We start from the raw sequence: 21,400 nt of genomic DNA, 5'->3' as shown, positions 1-21,400 counted from the left end.
CAACGCATGCACCCAGGAAAACTCAGATATACGCAACAAGTACAATTGAGCAGTGACATGCATCGTTATACCGTTATATCAGCATAATGATTAATATGCGAGTGACTGTGCCAAAATCTAACAGCCTAGCGTTTGAAGAAATATCGTGGAAGAAAGGGAAGGAGTTCCCTTTCTTCCACGATAGGCCTGGGAGGTCTCAAACTGCACCCAAAAAAACTTGAGCTGAAATAATGAAGGAATATCGTGAACTGAAGAAAAGAAAATTAAAAATTCAAACTATTCCGAATAATAATCAAATTCAACCACAGAGTTCTACTATGCCTGATACTTGTCAACCACAGATTTCTGCTATGCTTGATACTTATCAGGAATCTAAAACTCCAGCAGTACGAATGAAGGAATATCGTGCATGAAAAAAAAGCAAAATTAGAAATGGCTAATAATGAGATTCCTGATTACATCCCTATGGTGTCTACACGAGCTGACAGTGAATTTGAAAAACTAGTGTACAAAAAACACATTTGGATTTAGTTGTAATGTTTGTGATCGTTTATTGTTTCAATTAGATTTGAAACCATTTCTAGCAACTCCATAGGAATTACATCAAAATAAATTTCATTTACAAGAAGTGAGTACTTTCATGATGTGTAATACATGTCATACTTTGTTAAAAGAGGGATGGATACCAACTATGGCCACGTCAAATGGATTTATATATCCAACATATCCTACTCATTTGCCTCCACTGGATGTTGTAACTCAGCGTTTGATATCACCACAATTACCTTTTATGCAAAATCATCATTTACATTATGAACATGGACAATATGGAATCATTGAACAAATAATAAATGTACCAGTTAACGTAAATACGATGGTTCATCAATTACCTAGAGAATTAGATGACAATTATGCCATTAATGTACATATAAAACGAAGACTCATACATCAACCGCGGGTGCTCACATCTGGTGAGTATGGGCTTGGCACACCCAGGGTCCTGATCTGGATATCATCATTCTTCTCTTTCTTGGTGATTCCCTTCTACTTTTGTCTCTCTCTCTCTCTCTCTCTCTCTCTCTCTCTCTCTCTCTCTCTCTCTCTCTCTCAGGGTAACTTGGGAATTTTTTTTTCCCTGTGCAGCATAATCCTCAGGCTTCCTTGCACCATATGGCTATTAATAATAATAATAATAATAATAATAATAAATCATAAGTTTAACATTGACAAATGTAAAATACTACATATGGGAAGCAGTAATCCCAGAGTAACGTATCAACTCTGTCGTACCACACAGACAGTGGTAGAGAATGAAAAGGACCTGGGGGTAATTGTACAGGCAGATATGAAGTATTCTGAGCAGTGCAGATGAGCTGCAAGAGTAGCTCATGGTGTCTTGTCAATGATATACAGGAATTTTTCTAGCAGGGATAAGGAGGTGATTATCCCCTTGTATACAGCAATGGTTAGGCCACACCTTGAGTACTGTATACAGGTCTGGAGGCTTCATTTTAAGAAGTATGTAGAGCTGTTGGAAAAGTACAGAGAAGGGCAACAAGAAAGGCTTAAGTTTTGTAAATTACAGTGGCTGGAGACTAGGCACCTGCGAGGTGATCTGATTGAGGAGTATAAAGCCTTGAATGGTTTGAGCATGCTCAATGCAGATGGGATTCTTCCTCTTGCTCAGAATAATCGCCTGAGAGGGCATAAATCCAAATTGAAGAAAGAACAGATGTAGGATAGATGTGCAGAAGTTTGCCTTTAGTCAGCGGGTGGTTGATTGGTGAACAAACTTCCATCTGTCGTTGTAGAAGTTGATAGCTTAAATAGATTCAAGGCAGAACTTGACAAACATTTGGAGCGAGTGGATGGGTGAAATAAGGGTTTTTTTTTTTGGCTAATGCTATATAAGCTTGCTTTCTTGCATCATGTGCCTTTGCTAATGCTAATTAAGAATCTTCATATAAAGGAACCATTGGCAGTGATTATAGTGAATTAATGTAAGATTTATAGATATAACTACTGAGATTAATTTAAAGATATAACTACTGATAAGAGTAAAGGGAATGGATTTTGCTTTTGCAGAAGTAACTACAATGGTCTTAGACAGTTTTAACCCTGTTCAGTAGGTTGTTGTTGTTGTTTTTGGTTTTTAGGAGCATTAGCAACTAAGGCCATATTGCTCCAGTATATATGGTGGTCATTCCTTAACCTTTCCGCATCCCCCGTATTTGGTGGTGACGGGCTCGAACCCTGGTCTAATCAAGAAGCGTGTGCTACGCACTGCTGCTCCTTCCCACCTGGCTACGGAGGCACCTCTGTTCAGTAGGACCAATTGATATTGTTAACAAATGTGAATACTTAATGGGCTGTGTTCAGGGAAGCATAGTAGCAGCAGTAGTAGTAGTAGTGGCATGTGATGCAAGAAAGCAAGTGAATGATACAAGAAAGCAAGTGCTTATGCAGCATCAGCCAAAAAAAAAAAAAAAATTACACCATTCCCTCCAAATGCCTGTCCAGTTCCTCCTTAAATTTATTTAACCTATCAACTTCCACAGGTGGAAGTTTGTTTCAGCAATTAACCACCTGCTGGCTAAAGGCAAATTTCCGCACATCTATTCGACATCTGTCTTTTCTTAATTTGAATTTATGCCCCCTTAGGTTCGTAATCTGAACAAGTGGAAGGATCTCATCAGAATTCAGCGTGCTTAACCCATTCAAGACCTTATACACCTCAATCAGATCACCGCGCAGGTGCCTAGTCTCCAGCCACTGCAATTTGCAGAACTTAGCATCTCTTGGTAAGAGGATCCCTTCATTCTCCTCACCAATCTTGTTGCCCTTCTCTGTACACGCTCAAGCAAATCTACATCCTTCCTAAAATGAGGCCTCCACACCTGTTCACAGTACTCAAGGCGTGGCCTCACCATTGCCTTATACAGAGGGACAATCACCTCCTTTTCCCTGCTAGCAAAATTCCTATATATCATTGACAAAACCCTCTGATCTGCCCTGGCAGCCTGTCTGCATTGCTCAGAAAACTTCATATCTGACTGCACAATTACTCCCAGGTCTTTTTCATTTTCTACCACCTTAACTGTAGTACCACACAGTTGGTACGTTTCTCTGGGGTTACTTCTAACCATATGCAGTCCTTTTGCATTTGTCAAGGTTAAACTTCAGTTGCCATTTCTTAGCCCATCTGCCCAAATTACCTAGATCCTGTTGCAGTAGCACAATGCCATTATTGTCATTAACAACCCTGCCAACCTTTGTATTATCTGCAAACTTCGACACTAAGCTTGATATACCTTCATCAATATCATTGATAAATATACAAAACAACGGAGGACACAACACCGAACCCTGTGGGAAGCATAGAAGCTGCTAAGCTTTTTATACCAACTAAATTCAAGATTTAGACCTGAATGGTTGTCATATGAACTGATAAGACTAGTGGCAGAGAATAAAAATGCATGGGATGATTATAAATCATCAAAAGTCATAGAAGCCAACAATAGTTGGTATGAAATAGTCTGAAATAAACAATAGTATGAAATAGTCTGCAATCAAGTTACTAAAGGTTAAGCATGCTAAAGCAGATTGGCAAGAAGCCAATATGCCATAGCCGATTTGGATAAGAATGTAAAGAAAAGTAGCGAGGCATCCTTTTCTTATGTTAACACTAAGATGAAAGGGAAGAACCACATTGGTCCACGATGATAATTTCATAATTATCAATGATCCTATTCATGTTGCCAACAGACTGAAATACTTTGTATTTACATTCCGACATGAAGTTTTTAGAGATGGGGATACCAGAATTACACCTAATTCTATCTGGAAGATAAATCATTGATTGTATGGTGACTAAGAGGAAAGTTTTTTTTTTTAGGAGCATTAGCAACTAAGGCCATATTGCTCCGGGGATATGTGGTGGTCATTCCCTGACCTTTCCATATTTTGTGGTCACAGCTCGAACCCCGGTCTGATCAAGAAGCGTGTGCTACGCACTGCTGCTCCTGCCCACCTGGCTACGGAGGTGCTGAGAGAGAGAGAGAGAGGAAAGTGGAAGAGAAATTGCTGAAGCTAAAATTAGCTTCAGCAATTTGGTAATAATTTCTTCTAATAGGGCATCTGGAGCTGATGGACTCTGTCCAATTATATTAAATTAAACAGCAAGAGAGGCAAGCAAACCTTTCACCATAATTATGAGAATCCCAGGGGCTCACATCTGGTGACTGTGGGCTTTGGCACCCAGGGTTCAGAGCTGGATATCATCATTCTTCTCTTTCTTGGTGATTCCCTTCCACACTCTCTCTCTCTCTCTCTCTCTCACTCACTCACTCAGGGGAACTCAGAATTTTTTATTTATTTTTTATTTTTTGGCTGGTGCAGCAAAAGCCTCAGGCGTCCTTTCACCATATGGCTAATAATAATAATAAGATCCTTGAATTTAGGGGAGATCCCTAGAGACTGGAGATCTGAAATGTCTCTCCTCTTTACAAATAGGGATCAAAGGGTTAAGTGAATAATTACAGAACTGTAAGCTTGACTTCTGTGCCAGGGAAAATAATTTAATCAGTGGTTTACCGGTAGCGGTGGTGCCCTCAAGTGTAGTATAGGAAGTTGTGGGGCAACAATTGGAAATTGGTGAAATTGCGGGCACTTAAACCTGCATGGAGGGTAATCTGGATTTAATTTCTTAAAGAATATCAGGTGTTTTGTGGTACTTCCTGTACCACTTTTTTAGTGGTACAGGAAGTAATTCCTGTAATTCTGCCTTTACAATATGGTCAGCTTCACATTCAGGGTATGGAATCATAAGGACAGCATGAACCATCTGAGAATAATCTCTAATCCTTTAAGAAATTAAAAGCAGATTAAGTGCTCATTATTTCACCAAAATCTTCATTTTAATTTCTGGAAAAGGTTTTTTGAATTCTACTTGAACAATATCAGTATTTCGTCTCCTCTTAATAGATTGCAATACTTATTATGTGTAACTTTGATCCAAAAAAAAAAATTAAATACTTAAAAAATGCTGTGATTTTTATCCCTTGTTTCAGAAAAAAAAAATATATTTTTTTTAGGCATAAAGTATAAACATGAATTTATCAGTTTCTTCCATTTTTCAGTTTACACAAAATTTCAAATATATTTCTGCTTATTATCTACAGGGTTGTTAAAATTAAAGTATCCCTATGTAGAGGGCTCTGGAGCGAGTTCTAAGGCTCATACTGAAGAGAAATTTGGACAAAAGGTACAATAAAGAATGCATTCACCATTTTTTAGAAAAAAAAATTAGTTGGAAAATGTCATTGTATGGCACATAACTATCTTAGTTACGATTATGCAAATAACTTACATTATTTGCATAATCATAAGTTATTGCCACAGCACTCCACTACTCAGCTCTACTGTACTGTATAAAAGCAAAGCAGTCTCTTCAAAATCATACAGTAGATGTTTGCCTGCACTACAGCAGTGCCAACGTTGTTGGCACTGCTGTAGTGCAGGCAAACATGCTGTAGTGTAGTGAAGCTGTACTATCAGAATAGCAACAATGCAACTGCGGCTATCAGAGAATTCCGGCGTCAGAAGCGCATAAGGCCCACGTGGACATATGACTCTTTGTGCTATCTGCAAAATGATTGCGAAATTTGAAGCGACAGGACATCTTTGGTGTTCAGCCAGGTAGAGGTTGAAAACGAGTGGACTCCTCTTGTGTTAAAGATGTGGCTGTGGCTGTCGTGGATTTATCGAGCCAATCTCCATGTGGTAGCGTAAGTGTGCCAGCTGTTTCTTGTGAAGTGGACATGCCATATTCCACTGTAAGGCTAGTAATGCGTCAGGTGTTGCGGTACTATCCTTACAAGATGCACATGCTACAGCAGCTGAAGCATGGTGATGCAGATATTTGTTTCACATACGCACTTGTTTCTGGCGAATGACAGTGGATATCACTTGGCCATGGAACATACTTTGAAGGCACCCCACATCCACCATTGTGTCAAAAGATTGCTAAGGCTTTACAGATGAATGGGTCATTGGCCATTGTTTCCAGACATCTTGACCTGACCACCCCGATCACCAGACCTCACCACATGCAACTTCTGGTTGTGAGTTTTTTTGAAGAACCAGGTGTATTGGGAATGATGTCAAACTCTGGCAGATCTGAAGGACAGCATAAGACGTCATGTGCTGGCTATTCCAGTTGACATGTTACGTTCTACTGTAGAAAATGCTCTTCTTCAAATGGAAACTGTTGTTGACCAAAATGGAGGACACATTGAACAATTGTAGCACTGTTCAAGTGATTTGTATTGCCACAGTGCCATATAGTGACAAATTTTGTAACTAATTTTTTTTTTCCCAATAAATGGCGAGCGCATTCTTTATTGTACCTGTTGTCCAAATTTCTCTTCAGTACGAGCCTCAGAACTTGCTCCAGAGCCCTCTACATAAGGATACTTTAATTTTAACAATCCTGTATATAAATTTTTTTTAAAAAATTAAAAAATATTAAAAAACATGTATATATTTTTTACCTTTAGTTATTTTCAGATGTATTTCAAAATTTATTTAAAATTTAGCATGCAAAATTTGAAAATTAAACACGTTGCAACCGACAGAGTAGTAGACATCTTGAGCAAATGTTATGTTTCATGTTCTCATCTTTCTTATATGAAAACAATAAAATCTTTCAAATCACAAATCTTGTCAGTGGATATTTATAGAACTAGTAGGAGAGAAAGAGCAAGTAACCTTGAACTATAAACAAATGCAACTTTGGAAAATTTGAAATTTAGTACCATTGCCAGTGCCTCGCCTTTGACTTTTCATATTGTTGCTAAGGGGGTTGTAATGAATCTGGAAAGTTCTCATGCTCAATTACTATTAAATAACCATAAAAATCACTTAATACTGACTAAATATTTGTCTATTTCAGTAGAAAAAATTTCAGATTTTTAATCATTGATTATCAGTTAATGTGGGATCATAATTTTGGAGAGGCACCTTAAATTTAAGTATCATATACTTGAATTTACGATTTTGATTAGCTTTTCTAAGGTAGACACAAAAGAACTAGATGTAAAAAAAAATAATTTTGATATTGTACTTAAATTTCAGTAAAGATTTTTATCCTGTTCTACATGAACAGCTACAAATTGGAGTGGTGTCATTAGGAGCAAGTTACTGCTATGGATAAAAGGGATGGTTAAGTGGTTGTTAGTGGCCACTACTTTTAATCGATTAATGTTATTATTGTTTTCAGTGTTTATTAACAATATTGGTGAAGGTGTATCAAGTTTAATGTCTCAATTTGCTGATGTACACAAAGGTTAGCAGGGTGGTTAATTTGTAATCACGGTATGCTACTCCAACAAGACCTGGATAAATTATGCAGAGGAGGAAAAAAGTGACATTTGAGATTTTAACATTGATAAATGCAAGGTACTGCTTTTGGGTAGCAGTAATTAGTCATATACATTCTACTATATACATCATATATGATACTAATTTATTATGTGTACTTAAAAGAATTTTGCTTTAAAAACCAAAATCCACAACAGAATAATATACCATTTGGGTGATAGGGGAGAGTGAAAAAAGATGTAGGAGTAATTCTACAATGTATTCAAAGTGTGATTGTATAAATGGCAGTAACAGGGTTTCCCCTATATGCCACTGGTGTGTCTGTAAGGGCATAGCTCCAAGGCCAGCAAGTGTGTATATATGTGGGTGTGTTAGAACAGTGGTCTCCAAAGTTGGGTGTGCACACCCCTAAGGGTGCACAAGATATTCTACAATAAATCAATATTTATTGATTATGAAAACTTTAGTTTTTCATAATCAATTCATTTCAATTACAAAAACTTTAGTTTTAGTAATTGAAAATAAAAATTATAAATAAATGTTTTTTAATACTTCAGTATGCAGCTTTATTTGATCCTGCCGTTGGTTTTGCCCATGTCCGAAACAAAGCAGCCACATGCTCGCTTCGGGCTGGGAGTATATCCTCCATGCTTGTTTAACTTACTGATCAAATGTAGATCAAGCTGGTCCATGAGGTTGTCACAGACATTCTCTAAAATATGCCAGACAAGCTGTACTTGCTACCCAGGAGTCTAAAACGCTGATCAAACTGATATTCGGGCGACCTTCAAGTCAAGTGGACCCAATTTCGGCAAAGTCCAGACAGTCTGTGACAACCAAATCCTCTCCTTGCACCTTCACAATGGTGGAACTGTTAGTAATCCTGGGTATAACCTCCACGCACAAGCACACTGTGGGTGACCACCCAGGCTTGAACCAATGTAAGCAGGGGTTGAGGTGTGGCACCCACACCCACAGAGAGGAATGCAGCCCCTCTGTGTTACCAGGCAATGCTAGGTAGTAGATGACTCTCATCAACTGGTGCAATACTACGACTTTGCTTATTGGAGGCTTGAAGTGGTGGAACCCATGTTTAGTCTCCAGAGCTAAGTTCTGGTCAACCCTTCACCATCTCTTCCATCATGCAGTATGACTGATGACTTTTGAGATTATGATGAACATCATGGTGAGATCCCATCTTCCTTGCATTTCGAGGGTACAGCTCTAAAACGGTGTTCGCAGGCCGGGCGCTAGTTAGTACACCGAACCGAACCTATTGGTTACTCTCTAGAAGGCTTCCAGATCAGCTAGTGTATAATCTTGCTACCTCTACTCTGCCAGATAGTGACTGGGGGTAGTTTGAGTAGTGTGTATGCAGGGGGCATTGTCGAGGCCATGTTATTTCAAGGATCTGGGTATATTCTTACCATGTGTGCATCATATCCAAAAATTTCATTACTTCATTTTTTTTCTTACTATTGAATACACAATGAATTGTCAAACTAATAGAGTAAGCTTATCTGCGAAAAGATCTAAACTTCCCAAACACTTCCTAGTTCATTTGAGACTACAACTGAGACTGAAACTGAGACTACACTGAGTTCAGCTGAGACTAAAAATATATGTAGTCTCAGTTGTAATCTCAATGATGTCCATTTCCACTTGCAGTCTGCCAAACCCCGTGTACTTTTTCCTGACAGAATCTCAGTTATCGATTGATTCAACTACTGCTCATCTCAGTTGCCAAAATTATTTACTGTATGATTCCTCTCACCTCAAAGGTGGTACTTGTGTATATGTCCATTCCAATATTCCCTGTCAGAGACTTGGTATTTTGGAATCTCCTCTTTTTCATCTTCTCTGGGTTAAAATTTCTCTGCCTCATTGTGTCAAATTCATCTGTTGCCTCTACCATTCTCCCAACTCCAATAATCACTTGGAGCTCTTTGACTTTCTTTAGTCCAACTTTCTTAACAGTCAGGTAATTTTCCTTGGTGATTTTAATGTTCAAAACTCCAGCTGGCTTTCGTTTTTCTAGTCACACCGATCTAGCTGGTCTAGATGCTGACGCTTTTGTAATTACTAATGAACTTGCACGGATTGTTCATTTACCTAGAAGAATACCAGACAATCCTAACCATACAGCCAACGCGCTTGATCTTTTTCTCACAAACAACAACACTTCTAAGTACACTGTCGAAGTGAGTGGTCCTTTAGGTATCTCAGATCACAACTTGGTGATTGTCTCTTCTCCAATTGAGCCTTTATCTCATGACTATTCCCAACTTCATATTGTTTCGCATTACAAGAATGCGAAATGGTATGACCTGCGAGATTTCTTTTCCTTGGTCGGATCACTCTTTCGAAACTTCTGATGTCAACGTTTGCTCAATCGTGTCAGTGAAATTATTCTTGTAGGAATGGAATCCTTTATTCCACACTCCACTTTAAAATCTCATCCTTTATCTAAACCTTGATTTTCCAATAAATGTGCTAAGGCTGTTCAAGAGAAGAACGTTGCATATCATAATTGGCTTGTTTCCAATTCTTCAGTTTCATTTACTGTCTACACCAAAGTTCGTAACAATTGTAAAGCAGTTATTAATCAGTCCAAATTAGATTTTGAACAGGCTAAGAGTAGAAAACTTGCTTCTTGTCCCAATGGTAGCTGAGCATTCTGGTCTCTCGCCAAAGCTATCGGCTGCAACTTTTTGCCCATCTCTGCTCCCACCTCTGTTAAAACCAGATGATTCTGTTGTCACTTCAGCCAACGATAAAGCTGGCCTTCTAGCATCCCATTTTTCTTCCAACTCCTGTATCAATGATCTTGGTAAAACACCTCCCACCATTCCCAACACACTCCATTCAATGCCTTCTGTGGTCTTCCTTTAAAAGGATGCCAGTAGGATTTTTACGAATCTTGATGCTAAGAAAGAAAGCTTGATGCTAACTGTAGTCGCATGGTGCGACTACAGTTAGATTAGCATTCATGTTGACTACAGAAATTGACAGAAGGAAACTAGAGGGTGCTCAGAAGAGTGGTATATAGATCCTGTCAGTCCTCATTCAACACTGTCAACCCAGAGTTCAGGGAGGCCGTGGGAACTGTTGTAAGGAGTTGCATGCATTGCATTCGAAGAGCTGCAGCACCAAGTACTTGCAAGGAGACTTGATTGAAGTGTTTAAGGTTCTAAAAGGTGAGTAAATTAAATGTTGAATGGCGGCATTACCCTTTCTTGGACAACATACATAAGGGAACATAAATTGAAAAAGTGTGGTTGCAGAATGGATGTGCAAAAATTTGCTTTCAACCAGAGAGTGATTGATCACTGGAATAAACTTCCATGTAGTGTTGTGGAAGCAGGTAGTTTGAATAAATTTAAGGAAAAATTAGACAAATTATTAGAGGATGTAGACAGAGGAGGTGGGTAGGTTTTTCACCCCTTTGGCTGATACTGTATAAGCTTGCTTCCTTGAATCCTTTGCCATTGCTAATACTATTACTATTTATATATATATATACAGTAAACCCCCGCTATTTGTGGTATCTGGATTCGCGGTTTCGGGTATTCGCGATCGCTGATTTAATATAAACTGAAACCTAAAAAATGTAAAAATGTGAATTTTAAAGTGCCGTGAATATTTTCCGCCATAAAAAAACATGGTCGTGGCTAAAATTATCTTTCCCGGTCAAAACAGTGTTCAGTGGGTGGGGGGAGAGGGATGAAAAAATCACGATCGTGGATGTTTCTCACTAATCCTTGTTCAGTATGTGTTATGCGCTTGTCATGGAAGGTTTGGTCGTTTGCTTTTAATTTATATGCTTATAAATTGATATGCTTACAAAAGTGATAAAGCTACCGTTTTGCAGACTTTTTCGAGTGTGTTAACGTAGAAAGTGACTTTATTGTGGACAAGTTCTTTTTTACCCGTACAAAAATATGGCTACGAATAATAAGGGAAATATGAAAATATCAAAGAAGGTGATGACATTAGCGAATAAAATTGAGTTATTAGACAAAATTTCTAATGGTGAAAGTGTCTCTTCAGTGGCAAAACATTATAAAATCAATGAGTCAACGATACGATCAGTCAAAAAATCGGAAAAAAAAATCCGCCGTAGTGTCCGTGAAAACGCGCTAATTGCTTCAAAAATTTGCTCTGTAACTCGTGATATTAAATTAGAAAAAATGGAAAAAGCTTTAAATCTGTGGATAGAAGACCGAACTCAAAATAAAATTCCGTTAAGTTCACTCATCATTCATGAAAAGACAAAACTCCTTTATCAACACTTTAGCAAAACTGGTAATAGCACTGGCGGGATAAGTTTTTTTGCTAGCAAAGGCGCTGGTTTGAAAGATTTGTTTGAAATTTCTAATAAATATTAGATTTAATATTAAATTGTTTCTTATTTTCACTTCGATGCCATATGCTTGCATTTCACTATGTACATAGTCATATTACGAAGGTACATATAATACATACATAGACAAAATTTTAGACTAGTTTTTCTTATATATTTCATACTTTGGAACGGAACCCCTTTATTACTATGGGAGCCATAACTCAGTATTCGTGTTTTCGGTATTCGCGGCATTTCTCAGGAACGTAACTCCCGCGAAAAGCGGGGGTTTACTGTATATATATTATCAGTACAGTTTCTTTGTATAATTGGGACGTTAGTATTCTTTGATATTTTTTATTCTTACCCTGCAGACACCTATGCTGGTTCTATTCTGTGTGTCCTTGCATAGTATATTGTTAATTTCTCTAACAATAGAGCTGCCTAAGTTAGGGGGTTAAGTAGAACTTAACCCCCTAACTTAGCTCAGACTTTTTGGAATCATCCTTGTATATGTATATTGAGTAATTTAAATAAATATTTTCTAAATATGTATTTGTAAATATTTTATTCTTATTGCAGGAGAGATGTTGGAGTTGTTACCGATATGTATTGTTTCTGTTTCTTCCTGATTAAACATGGCTGACAGTGAAATATCCAACATGCATTTGTTCTTGGATATGAAAAAGAACTTTCCTGAAGTTCCAGATAATATCATTGAAAAATATGTTGCTGAGGTAAATATTACAAAACATAATTTAGTTCATAACATAACTTAAAAATTGATAAAAAAAATATTAAAGTAAATTAGTAATGATATTTTTGACAGGTTTTCCCTCAATTTGACAAACTCATTTTTAGCAAATAGCACATAGGTCTGTCTGCTTACTTATTGGCAGTGTTTTAGTTTACAAAGAATAAGTAAATTATTACAGTAATTGCTTTTTTCAACTGTCTGTACGAGATTATTCAGCTCCTTGCATTCTGTACTTTTGTATAATTGAGACATTAATATTCTTTGATATTTTATACTCTTACCCCACAGAGACTTACGCTGGTTCTATTCTGTCTCTTCTTGCATATTATATTGTTAATTTCTCTAACAGGGGATCCACTAGATATCATAACTGCTGTTTCGTGGTACTGGTTCAGTTTGTTCAGTAATGGATGGTGTTGAGGTTGCCACCTTTTTTTTTTTTTTGTTGGCTGATGCTGCATAAGCTCATACATTTGCTTTCTTGCATCACATGCCACTGCCGACCGGGCTAGCCGAGTGGGTAAAGTACCTGCCCGGCAACCCAAAGGTCGCGGGTTCGATTCCCGCCTTGGGCTTGGATCAAAATACTGCAAAAACCTTGGGAGGTGCAATATGGCCACAGAAGCCGATGCGCCAACAACTACCAAATCAAAAAAAAAAAAAAAATCACATGCCACTACTACTACTACCTAAAGATACTCAGGTACTCAATCTCACCTGCTAATTTCTCTTTTAATTTCAGTTTTGCACTTTCTTTGTACCTGTTACACAAAAATGACTTTTACTTCTGCAAAAAAAAGAGCACAGTTTAACCCATATTCCACAAATACTACCAATTTATCTTTCCTCTGTCATGTGGCATCAATACTTACTGCAATACATCTTGTCGTTTTAACTGGTATAAGATAAGGATATGGGAAATAGCAAAAGCTTGGTGACAGCAGCCTACTTATTTAACCTCTGGCAGCAATGAAAACTGTTATGCACCGTAGCATTGAATCAAAAGTGTATCTGATATCCTCTTGAGATATATCCCTGCATGTGTGAGTTAACTGTTCTCTTAAAACTACTATGCGTTGTACTGGTTGTTGCCCAAATTTAAGTTGTCTTATTTGTGCCATATCTTTTTTTTTTTTTTTTTTTACGTAAACCCCAAACACGAGAGGTATTAGAACTTATAGTTCTTAGTACCATGCTTGGGTTGGAGGTTGAGAAGACGAAAAAAGATATTTGTTGACATTGGACTTGAACTTCTGTAGACTGTAATTTTCAGGAAATATGTATGAAGGAAGTTGTTCCAGAAAATGGCAGTTGAATCAATAAACAAGGAAGATGAAAAGTTGGTTCTGAGAGTTTGAAGTTGGACAGTAAATGGAAAGTAGTTGGCTGGTGGCTGCACGTGTTCGGACTGTTTTGAAAGAGAGAGAACGGGAATTATAGAAGCCAATTCAGAAGAACAGTGCCAATGGAAGTATCTGTAGAAGAGGCATGCAGCAGAAACAGTACATCAATGAGACAGCGAGTGGAGAGACTCTGTTAGAGATGAATCATTAATTAACCTAACTGCCCTTTTCTGAATGGAATCAAGAAGCCTGAGAGAGGTTTTGGGGTCACCACCCCAGATGTGAGAACAATATTCCATGGTAGGACGGATTTGTGATTTATACAGAGTGAGCAGCTGTTTGGAAGAAAAGTAACGCTGAGAGCGAAAGAGACAACCAAGTTTTTTAGATGCAGAGGAAGCAATATTTGTAATGTGCTTGTGCCAAGAGAGATTAGAAGTCAGGGTAATCCACAAAAGAGATATATCATTTTGCCTAGAAATTGGAGTGTCACCAAAGATAAGCATAGGAGCAGAAGAATCCTTTTTGCGAGGTAGAAGACAAGACCGAGTTTTAGAAGGATTGAGATCAACTAAGTTGTCTTTGCTCCACTGGAGAATTACCTGGAGATCGACATTTAAGGAATTGGTAGCGGATATTCGAGAAGTTGAAGTTGATTGAGCAGGGCAAGGTTTCTCAAAATGGAAAATGAAATGCAATGTGCTATCATTGGCAAAACTATCGATAGGATTTCCAGTCAATGGAAGAAGGTCATTAATATACAAGAGGTAAAGAGTGGGGGAAAGAACTGAACCTTAGGGTACACTGGCATTAGTGGAGAAGTTAGAGGACAGAGAGCCATCTACCATCACCCTCAGTGAGCGATCAGAGAGAAAACTGGATAACCAAGCTAGTTTTGAAGACTTTTATGCCAAACATGATCGAAAGCCTTTGAGATGTCAAGAGCAACTACTTGTGTTTCACCGAACCTTTCCATTGAATTAGTCCATGAATGGATAACATTGGCCAGAATATCACCAGTGGATCGACACTGATAGAATCTATACTGGCGATCAACAATCAGACGGAAGGTTTCTAGGTAGTTTAAAATTTGGCAATTAATTGATTTCTTCATTACTTTAGAAAGAGTAGAAGTAATTGCAATGGGACGTTAATTGTATGGGAGAGATTTGTCACCCTTTTTTAGAAACTGGCTGGATATGAGCAAATTTCCAAACAGAAGAAAAAACACCTTTGGAATAAGAAAGAGAAAAAAGGCAGCAAAGAATAGGAGTAAGTTCAGGAGCACGGGTTTTGAGAACAAGTGGAGAAATACCATCAGGACCAGGAGCTTTCTTATCATCAAGATTCATCAAAATCCTTCTGACATCCTTTTAACAGAAGACCACAGGAGGCATTGAATGGAGCATGTTGGGGATGGTGGGAGGTATTTTACCAAGGTCATTAATACATGAGTTGGAAAAAAAATGGGATGCTAGCAGTTCAGCTTTATCCTTGGCTTAAGTGACAACAGAACCATCTGGTTTGGACAGAGGTGGGAACAGAGATGGGCAAAAGTTGCGGCCAATAGCTTTGGCAAGAGACCAGAATGCTCAGCTACCATTAGGGCAAGAAGCAAGTTTTCTACTCTTAACCTGTTCAAACTCTAGTTTGAACTGATTAATAACTGCTTTACAATTGTTGTGAGCTTTGGTGTAGGCAGAAAATGAAACTGAAGAATTAGAAATAAGCCAATTACGATATGCAACATTCTTCTCTTGAACAGTCTTAGCACATTTATTGGAAAACCAAGGTTTAGATAAAGGATGAGATTTTAAAGTAGAGTGTGGGATAAAGGATTCCATTCCTGCAAGAATAATTTCACTGTTTTTTTTTTTTTTGATTTCACTGAGCAAACGTTGACATCAGAAGTTTTGAAACAGTAATCCGACCAATGAAAAGAAGAAAAGAAATCTTGCAGGTCATCCCATTTTGCATTCTTATAATGCCAAATAACACGAGGTTGGGAATAGCCATGAAATAAACGCTCCATTGGAGAAGAGACAATCACCAATTTGTGATCTGAGGTGCCTAAAGGACCTCTCACTTCGACCACGTACTTAGGATTGTTTGTCAGAAAAAGAGCAAGCGTATTGGCTGTATGGTTAGGATTGTCCAATATTCTTCTAAGGAAATGAACAATCTGTGCAAGATCATTAGTAATTGCAAAAGCCTCAGCATCTCGACCAGCTGGCTCGATGTGACTAGAAAACGGAAGCCAGCTGGAGTTGTGAACATTAAAATCACCAAGGAAAATTACTTCACTGTTAGGAAAGTTGGACTGGAGAAAGTCAAGTTGCAAAGAGAGGAAGTCAAAGAGCTCCAAGTGATTAGTGCAGTTGGAAGAACTGTAGAGACAACAGATAAATTTGATACAATGAGGTAGAGAGATTTTAAGCCAGAGAAGATCAAAGAGAGGAGATTCCAAATTGCCAAGTCTCTGACAGGGAATATCAGAACAGCCATATACACCTTTGAGGCGAAAGGAATCATACAGCGAATAATTTGGGCATCTTAGATGAGCAGTAGTTGAATCAACCGATAACTGAGATTCTGTCAGAAAAAGTATATGGGGTTTGGCAGACTGCAAGTGGAAATGGACATTGTTGAGATTACAATTGAGACCACGTATATTTGTGAAATGAATTAGGAAGTGCTTGGGAGGTTTAGATGTTTTTGCAGATAAGCTTGCTCTATTAGTTTGACAATTCATGGTGTATGCAATAGTAAGAAAAAGTGGGTGGGACATGCTGAATGAAGTAATGAAATTTTTGGATATGGCGTACACGTTGTAAGAATATACCCAGATCCTTCACATAACGTGGCCTTGACTATGCTCCCCCCCCCCCCCCGCATACACACTACTCGGACTTCCTCCAGTCACTATCTGGCAAAGTAGAGGTAGCAAGATTATACACTAGCTGATCCGGAAGCCTTCTAGAGAGTTACCAATAGGTTCGGTCCGGTGTACTAATTAGCGGCTGACCTGCAAACATCGTTTTAGAGCTGTACCCTCGAAATGTAAGGAATATTGGATCTCGTCACTATGTTCATCGTAACCTCAAAAGTCATCAATCATACTGCATGATGGAAGTGATGGGGAAGGGTTGACCGGAACTTAGCTCTGGAGACTAAACATGGGTTTCACCACTTCAAACCTCCAATAAGAAAAGTCGTGGTATTGCACTGGTTGATGAGGATCATCTACCATGTAGTACTGCCTAGTAACATAGAGCGGCAGTATTCCTCCATGTGGTGTGGGTGCCACACCTCGACCCCTGCTTACTTTGGTTCACACCTGGGTGGTCACCCACCATGTACTTGTGCATGGAGGTTATACCCAGGATTACTAACAGTCCCACCATCGTGAAGTTGCAAGAAGAGGATTTGCTTTCACAGACCGTCCAGACTTCGCCGAAATTGGCTCCACTTGACTTGAGTGTCACCCGAATATCAGTTCCATCAGTGTTTTAGACTCCCAGGTAGCAAATACAGCTTGTCTGGTATATCTGAGAGAATGTCTGTGACAACATCAAGGACCATATGCTCAATGAGATATAAAGACCATATATGCTCAGTGAGATACAAAGTGGGATTCCACCAGGCCAAGGAAGCAAATGACTGCAGAAAGCATCTCTGATTTCTTTAGCAGTATGGGACTGCTAATAGCACCTTGGGATTACCTTGAACAAAGTCCGGTGGTGAATGGCTATTTTAAGAAATAAATTTTCTATTACTCTGAGACAGCCATATAGAGTTGCAGGTGTTTACCAGATAGAATACAAGAACAGTAGTATATTTAGCAATCATGTGGGTGTGAACCATAGTCAGCTCAAACATGTATTACTGTACCCTTGCATTTGATCACTTGGTGACAGCAACTTAAATAAATTTTTGCGACAGCCACATAGAGATAGAGAGAATACAAATAGTACCATATTACAGTTCCTGTTAAAGAGTTCCATATTGCTGGAACTCTTTAACAAGGAAATTGATGCAGAATGTTCCTTGTATCATTGCTCTCCGAAATGGAACCTTGAAAAATCACAGTCCATTGCCATTCTTTATTGCAGCTGGTGCTATCACTGCACCACTGAAATCATTGTATGTGGTTGAGGAGTAGTCATTAATGCTGGTGCAAGTAGAATAGGATATGCTACTTCAAGAGGGTCTAGATAAACTCACCAGATGGGCTGGAAAATGGAAATTGATGGTCAGTGACTTTGCAGTAAAAGAAAATACAAGAAAATGTGGAAGGGACCATTTGATTCCATCTTTGCTGAAAGACAAAGAGCAGTTATACAGCTGGTTATGTAATTTAACTAAAGAAAAGGTGCCTACAAAAATCCATTAAAACTAGAGATTTATAAATACAAATGGATCCCCACTTTATGATATTAATCTGTTCCAGAGACAACATCATATTGTGAAAATATCTTAATATCAACCCAATAACACATTGTCTTTTAGTAATTTGTTCCAAGGCCTCAGAAGTTGAAATTTTTGCTATAAAAAGTAAAAAAAAGTAAAGTGCAGCCATTATCAACCCACTGCAGGAAGCCTCTTCAACAATTCATGCTGAGGGAAATGGACCATAATCTGCCACACTGGTCCAGTGCGGGTTGGCAGATCGACCGTATTCAGCAGTCAGTGGCTTGAACCCCGGTCTACTCAAAGAGCGTGTGCTACTGCACTCCCGCTCCTGCCCACTCGGCTACGGAGGCCTTTTTTGCTATATAACTAAGCTATTTCTCTCTCTAAAAGGTGATTTATCAGTTTACACAATGTTGTATGTATACGAATTCAATACAGTAAAGGCGCCTCCTTAGCCAGGTGGGAAGGAGCAGCAGTGCATAGCACACGCTTCTTGATTAGACCGGAGTTCAAGCCCATGCCCACCAAATACGGAGGATGTGGAAAGGTCAGGGAATGACCACCGCATATCCCCGGAGCAATATGGCCTTAGTTGCTAATGCTCCTAAAAACCAAATAACAAACAAACAACAAACAATCAATACAGTAAATTTATGTCAAATAAGCACAACACAAAAAATCACTTCAACTAAAGGTTGCAAAAACAAGATACGCAGCCAACACATTTACAAACAGTGTTATTGTCTGAGAGAAAGGGCCACATGATCTGGTTGGAGACAATTCTAAGCGCGAGAAATAAGCGAAATAAGCGAAATAAAGAGAAATAAGCAGGTGCCGGTTAACATGAACACTGGTTAGTAGAATCAGCCACTTTTTAGAATCGAATTTCAAAAAACCAGTTCAAATCATTAAAATGCACTACACTTTCATCATTATCATATGTTCGGTTATAGGAATCAGTTTTTGAATGTCTTTGTGATATTTTTCTGAAGCACATTTCTGGACGTCACTACCATAAAACGATTTGCAGTTTCTGTTTATTGGGTTTTTCTGTTAGTGCAGTCTTTTATAACTAGGTAGTTGTTGTTGTTTGGTTTTTAGGAGCATTAGCAACTAAAAACCATATTTCAAAAGGCCATATTGCTCCAGGGATATGCGGTGATCATTCCCTGACCTTTCAGCATCCTCTGAAATTAATCTTAATGAATCTTAATAATATTAAGAGTAGGAGACCGGCAGAATTACTTAACAATTACAGGTCACTGATGAAAAAAAGCCGTGAATTAGGGTTGAATTTCAAAGTGTCTGCAATTCTGCACAGACACGATAGGAGGGAGTATAGGATGAGAGCCTTGTCGATCAATTCGGCCCTGGAAAGATTGTGCAAGGCTCAAGGGATAGAATTTTTTTCAGCCTGGACTGTACTTGTTAACAGGAGAGAGAGACTGCTTCTACAGGGATGGGATACACTTAAATAGAAAGGGTGCAAGAATATTTGCTGATGCTATCGAGGCAGTGTTAGGTGGGTCGGAAAACTGATAGCTTGGGGGGATACAAGGACTAATAGTTTAACAGTAGCCGTAGGCAGAGGTGAAGGTGATTCGTGCACAACTTCTATTAGAATGAGTAGCGACCTGGAGCGAGGGGTTTTGGGGGTTTCAGGGACGGATGGCAGTCATCGTGAAACAGGTGGGTATATGGGATATGTTAGAGTAATTAAGAATAAGAATAGGTGCATGTATACTTGCATGTATACCAATGCTAGAAGTATAGTAAATAAATTTGATGAATTTGAAGTGTTGGTCAAGACATCAAAGGCGGATATTGTTGGGATATCAGAGACGTGGTGTCACACAGATATAAGGTATGCCGAACTGGAATTTGGGGAGTACAATGTGTACAGAAAGGATAGACAGGATAGGAAGGGAAGAGGTGTTATGCTGTTAATAAAGAAAAACATAAAATCAAAAGAAGTGCATCCAGTTGATATAGATGAACAGTGCACTGTTGAGTCAGTTTGGTGTGACATAAGCACTGCGAAAGCAAAAATAAGAGTAGGAGTGTGTTATAGGCCTAATGACTTGAATGAGTACAATGAACAATTGTACAGAGAAATAGAGTGGGCTAGTAAATCGGAATGTCTTATAATGGGGGATTTTAACTTCCCTGATATTGACTGGAACTTGTGGGTTGGGCACTCACACACTAGTCAGACTTTTGTGGATTTATTGGATGATTGTTTTCTGCAGCAGCATGTTCGAGAGGCAACCAGAGAAAGTAATACTCTTGATCTGGTTATCAGCAGTGATCATTCATGTATTAGGAATTTGCAGATAAAAGAACCACTAGGTGGCAGTGACCACAGTGTACTGACGTGGGATTTACTTAAAGATTTAACTACTATCAGGGGTAAAGGAAAGGGTTTTTGCTTCCTTAAAGGCGAGTACAGTGGTCTCAGACAGTTTTTAAATTCTGTACAGTGGGATCAACTGACGATGTTACCAACAGTAAATTCTAAGTGGGAAGCATTCAAGGAATTAATCGTGGAAGCTACTAAAAGGTTCATACCTATTAAGAAATATTGTGCAAGGTTTAGGCCTAAATGGTTGTCAAATGAACTAATGAGACTCGTAACAGAGAAGAAAAATGCATGGGATGCATATAAATTATCAAGCGACTCAGAAGCCTATGGCAGATATAAGTTAATCTGTAATTAGGTCACAAAGGAGGTTCGGCAGGCGAAGGTAGATTACGAGAAATCCTTGGAAAAAGATGCTAAGAAAAACAGCAAGGATTTCTTTACTTATATAAACTCTAAAAGGAAGGGGATGAATCTGATTGGTCCACTTGACATCGATGGTTCGACTGTTGATGATCCTGCTCAGATAGCAAACAAACTGAATGAGTATTTTGCATCTACATTCACACGTGAGGAATTATTAAGGTTTGAAAATGGCAGAAGGTTATCAAATTGTAGCAAGATACTTAATGATTTTGTAATAACCGAGAGCAAAGTGGAAGAGAAATTGTTGAAGTTAAACGTAAGAAAAGCACCTGGGGTGGATGGGATCTATCCAGTTATATTAAAGGAGGCGGCAAAGCAACTCAGCAAACCCTTAGCCATAATTATGAGAGCATCCTTGGACTCAGGGGAGGTTTCCACGT

General features: G+C 38.6%; 1 protein-coding gene across 1 annotated transcript in view; it reads left to right on the top strand.

Annotated features, from left to right (window-relative positions):
• The first annotated feature begins 12,384 nt into the window (after positions 1-12,384).
• Positions 12,385-21,400, top strand: part of LOC150081320 (TGF-beta-activated kinase 1 and MAP3K7-binding protein 3-like) — a 121,117-nt gene continuing 112,101 nt past the window's right edge. Inside the window, exon 1 of the mRNA XM_090380164.1 lies at positions 12,385-12,459. Within this exon, the coding sequence (XP_090236290.1) occupies positions 12,385-12,459 (75 nt within the window). The remainder of the gene's footprint in view (positions 12,460-21,400) is intronic.

Source organism: Mastigoproctus giganteus, chromosome 8 (genome assembly GCF_048544385.1).
Source record: "Mastigoproctus giganteus isolate SK-2022 chromosome 8, ASM4854438v1, whole genome shotgun sequence".
Classification (NCBI taxonomy): domain Eukaryota; kingdom Metazoa; phylum Arthropoda; class Arachnida; order Uropygi; family Thelyphonidae; genus Mastigoproctus; species Mastigoproctus giganteus.
This window is presented reverse-complemented; position numbering and strand designations above follow the sequence as displayed.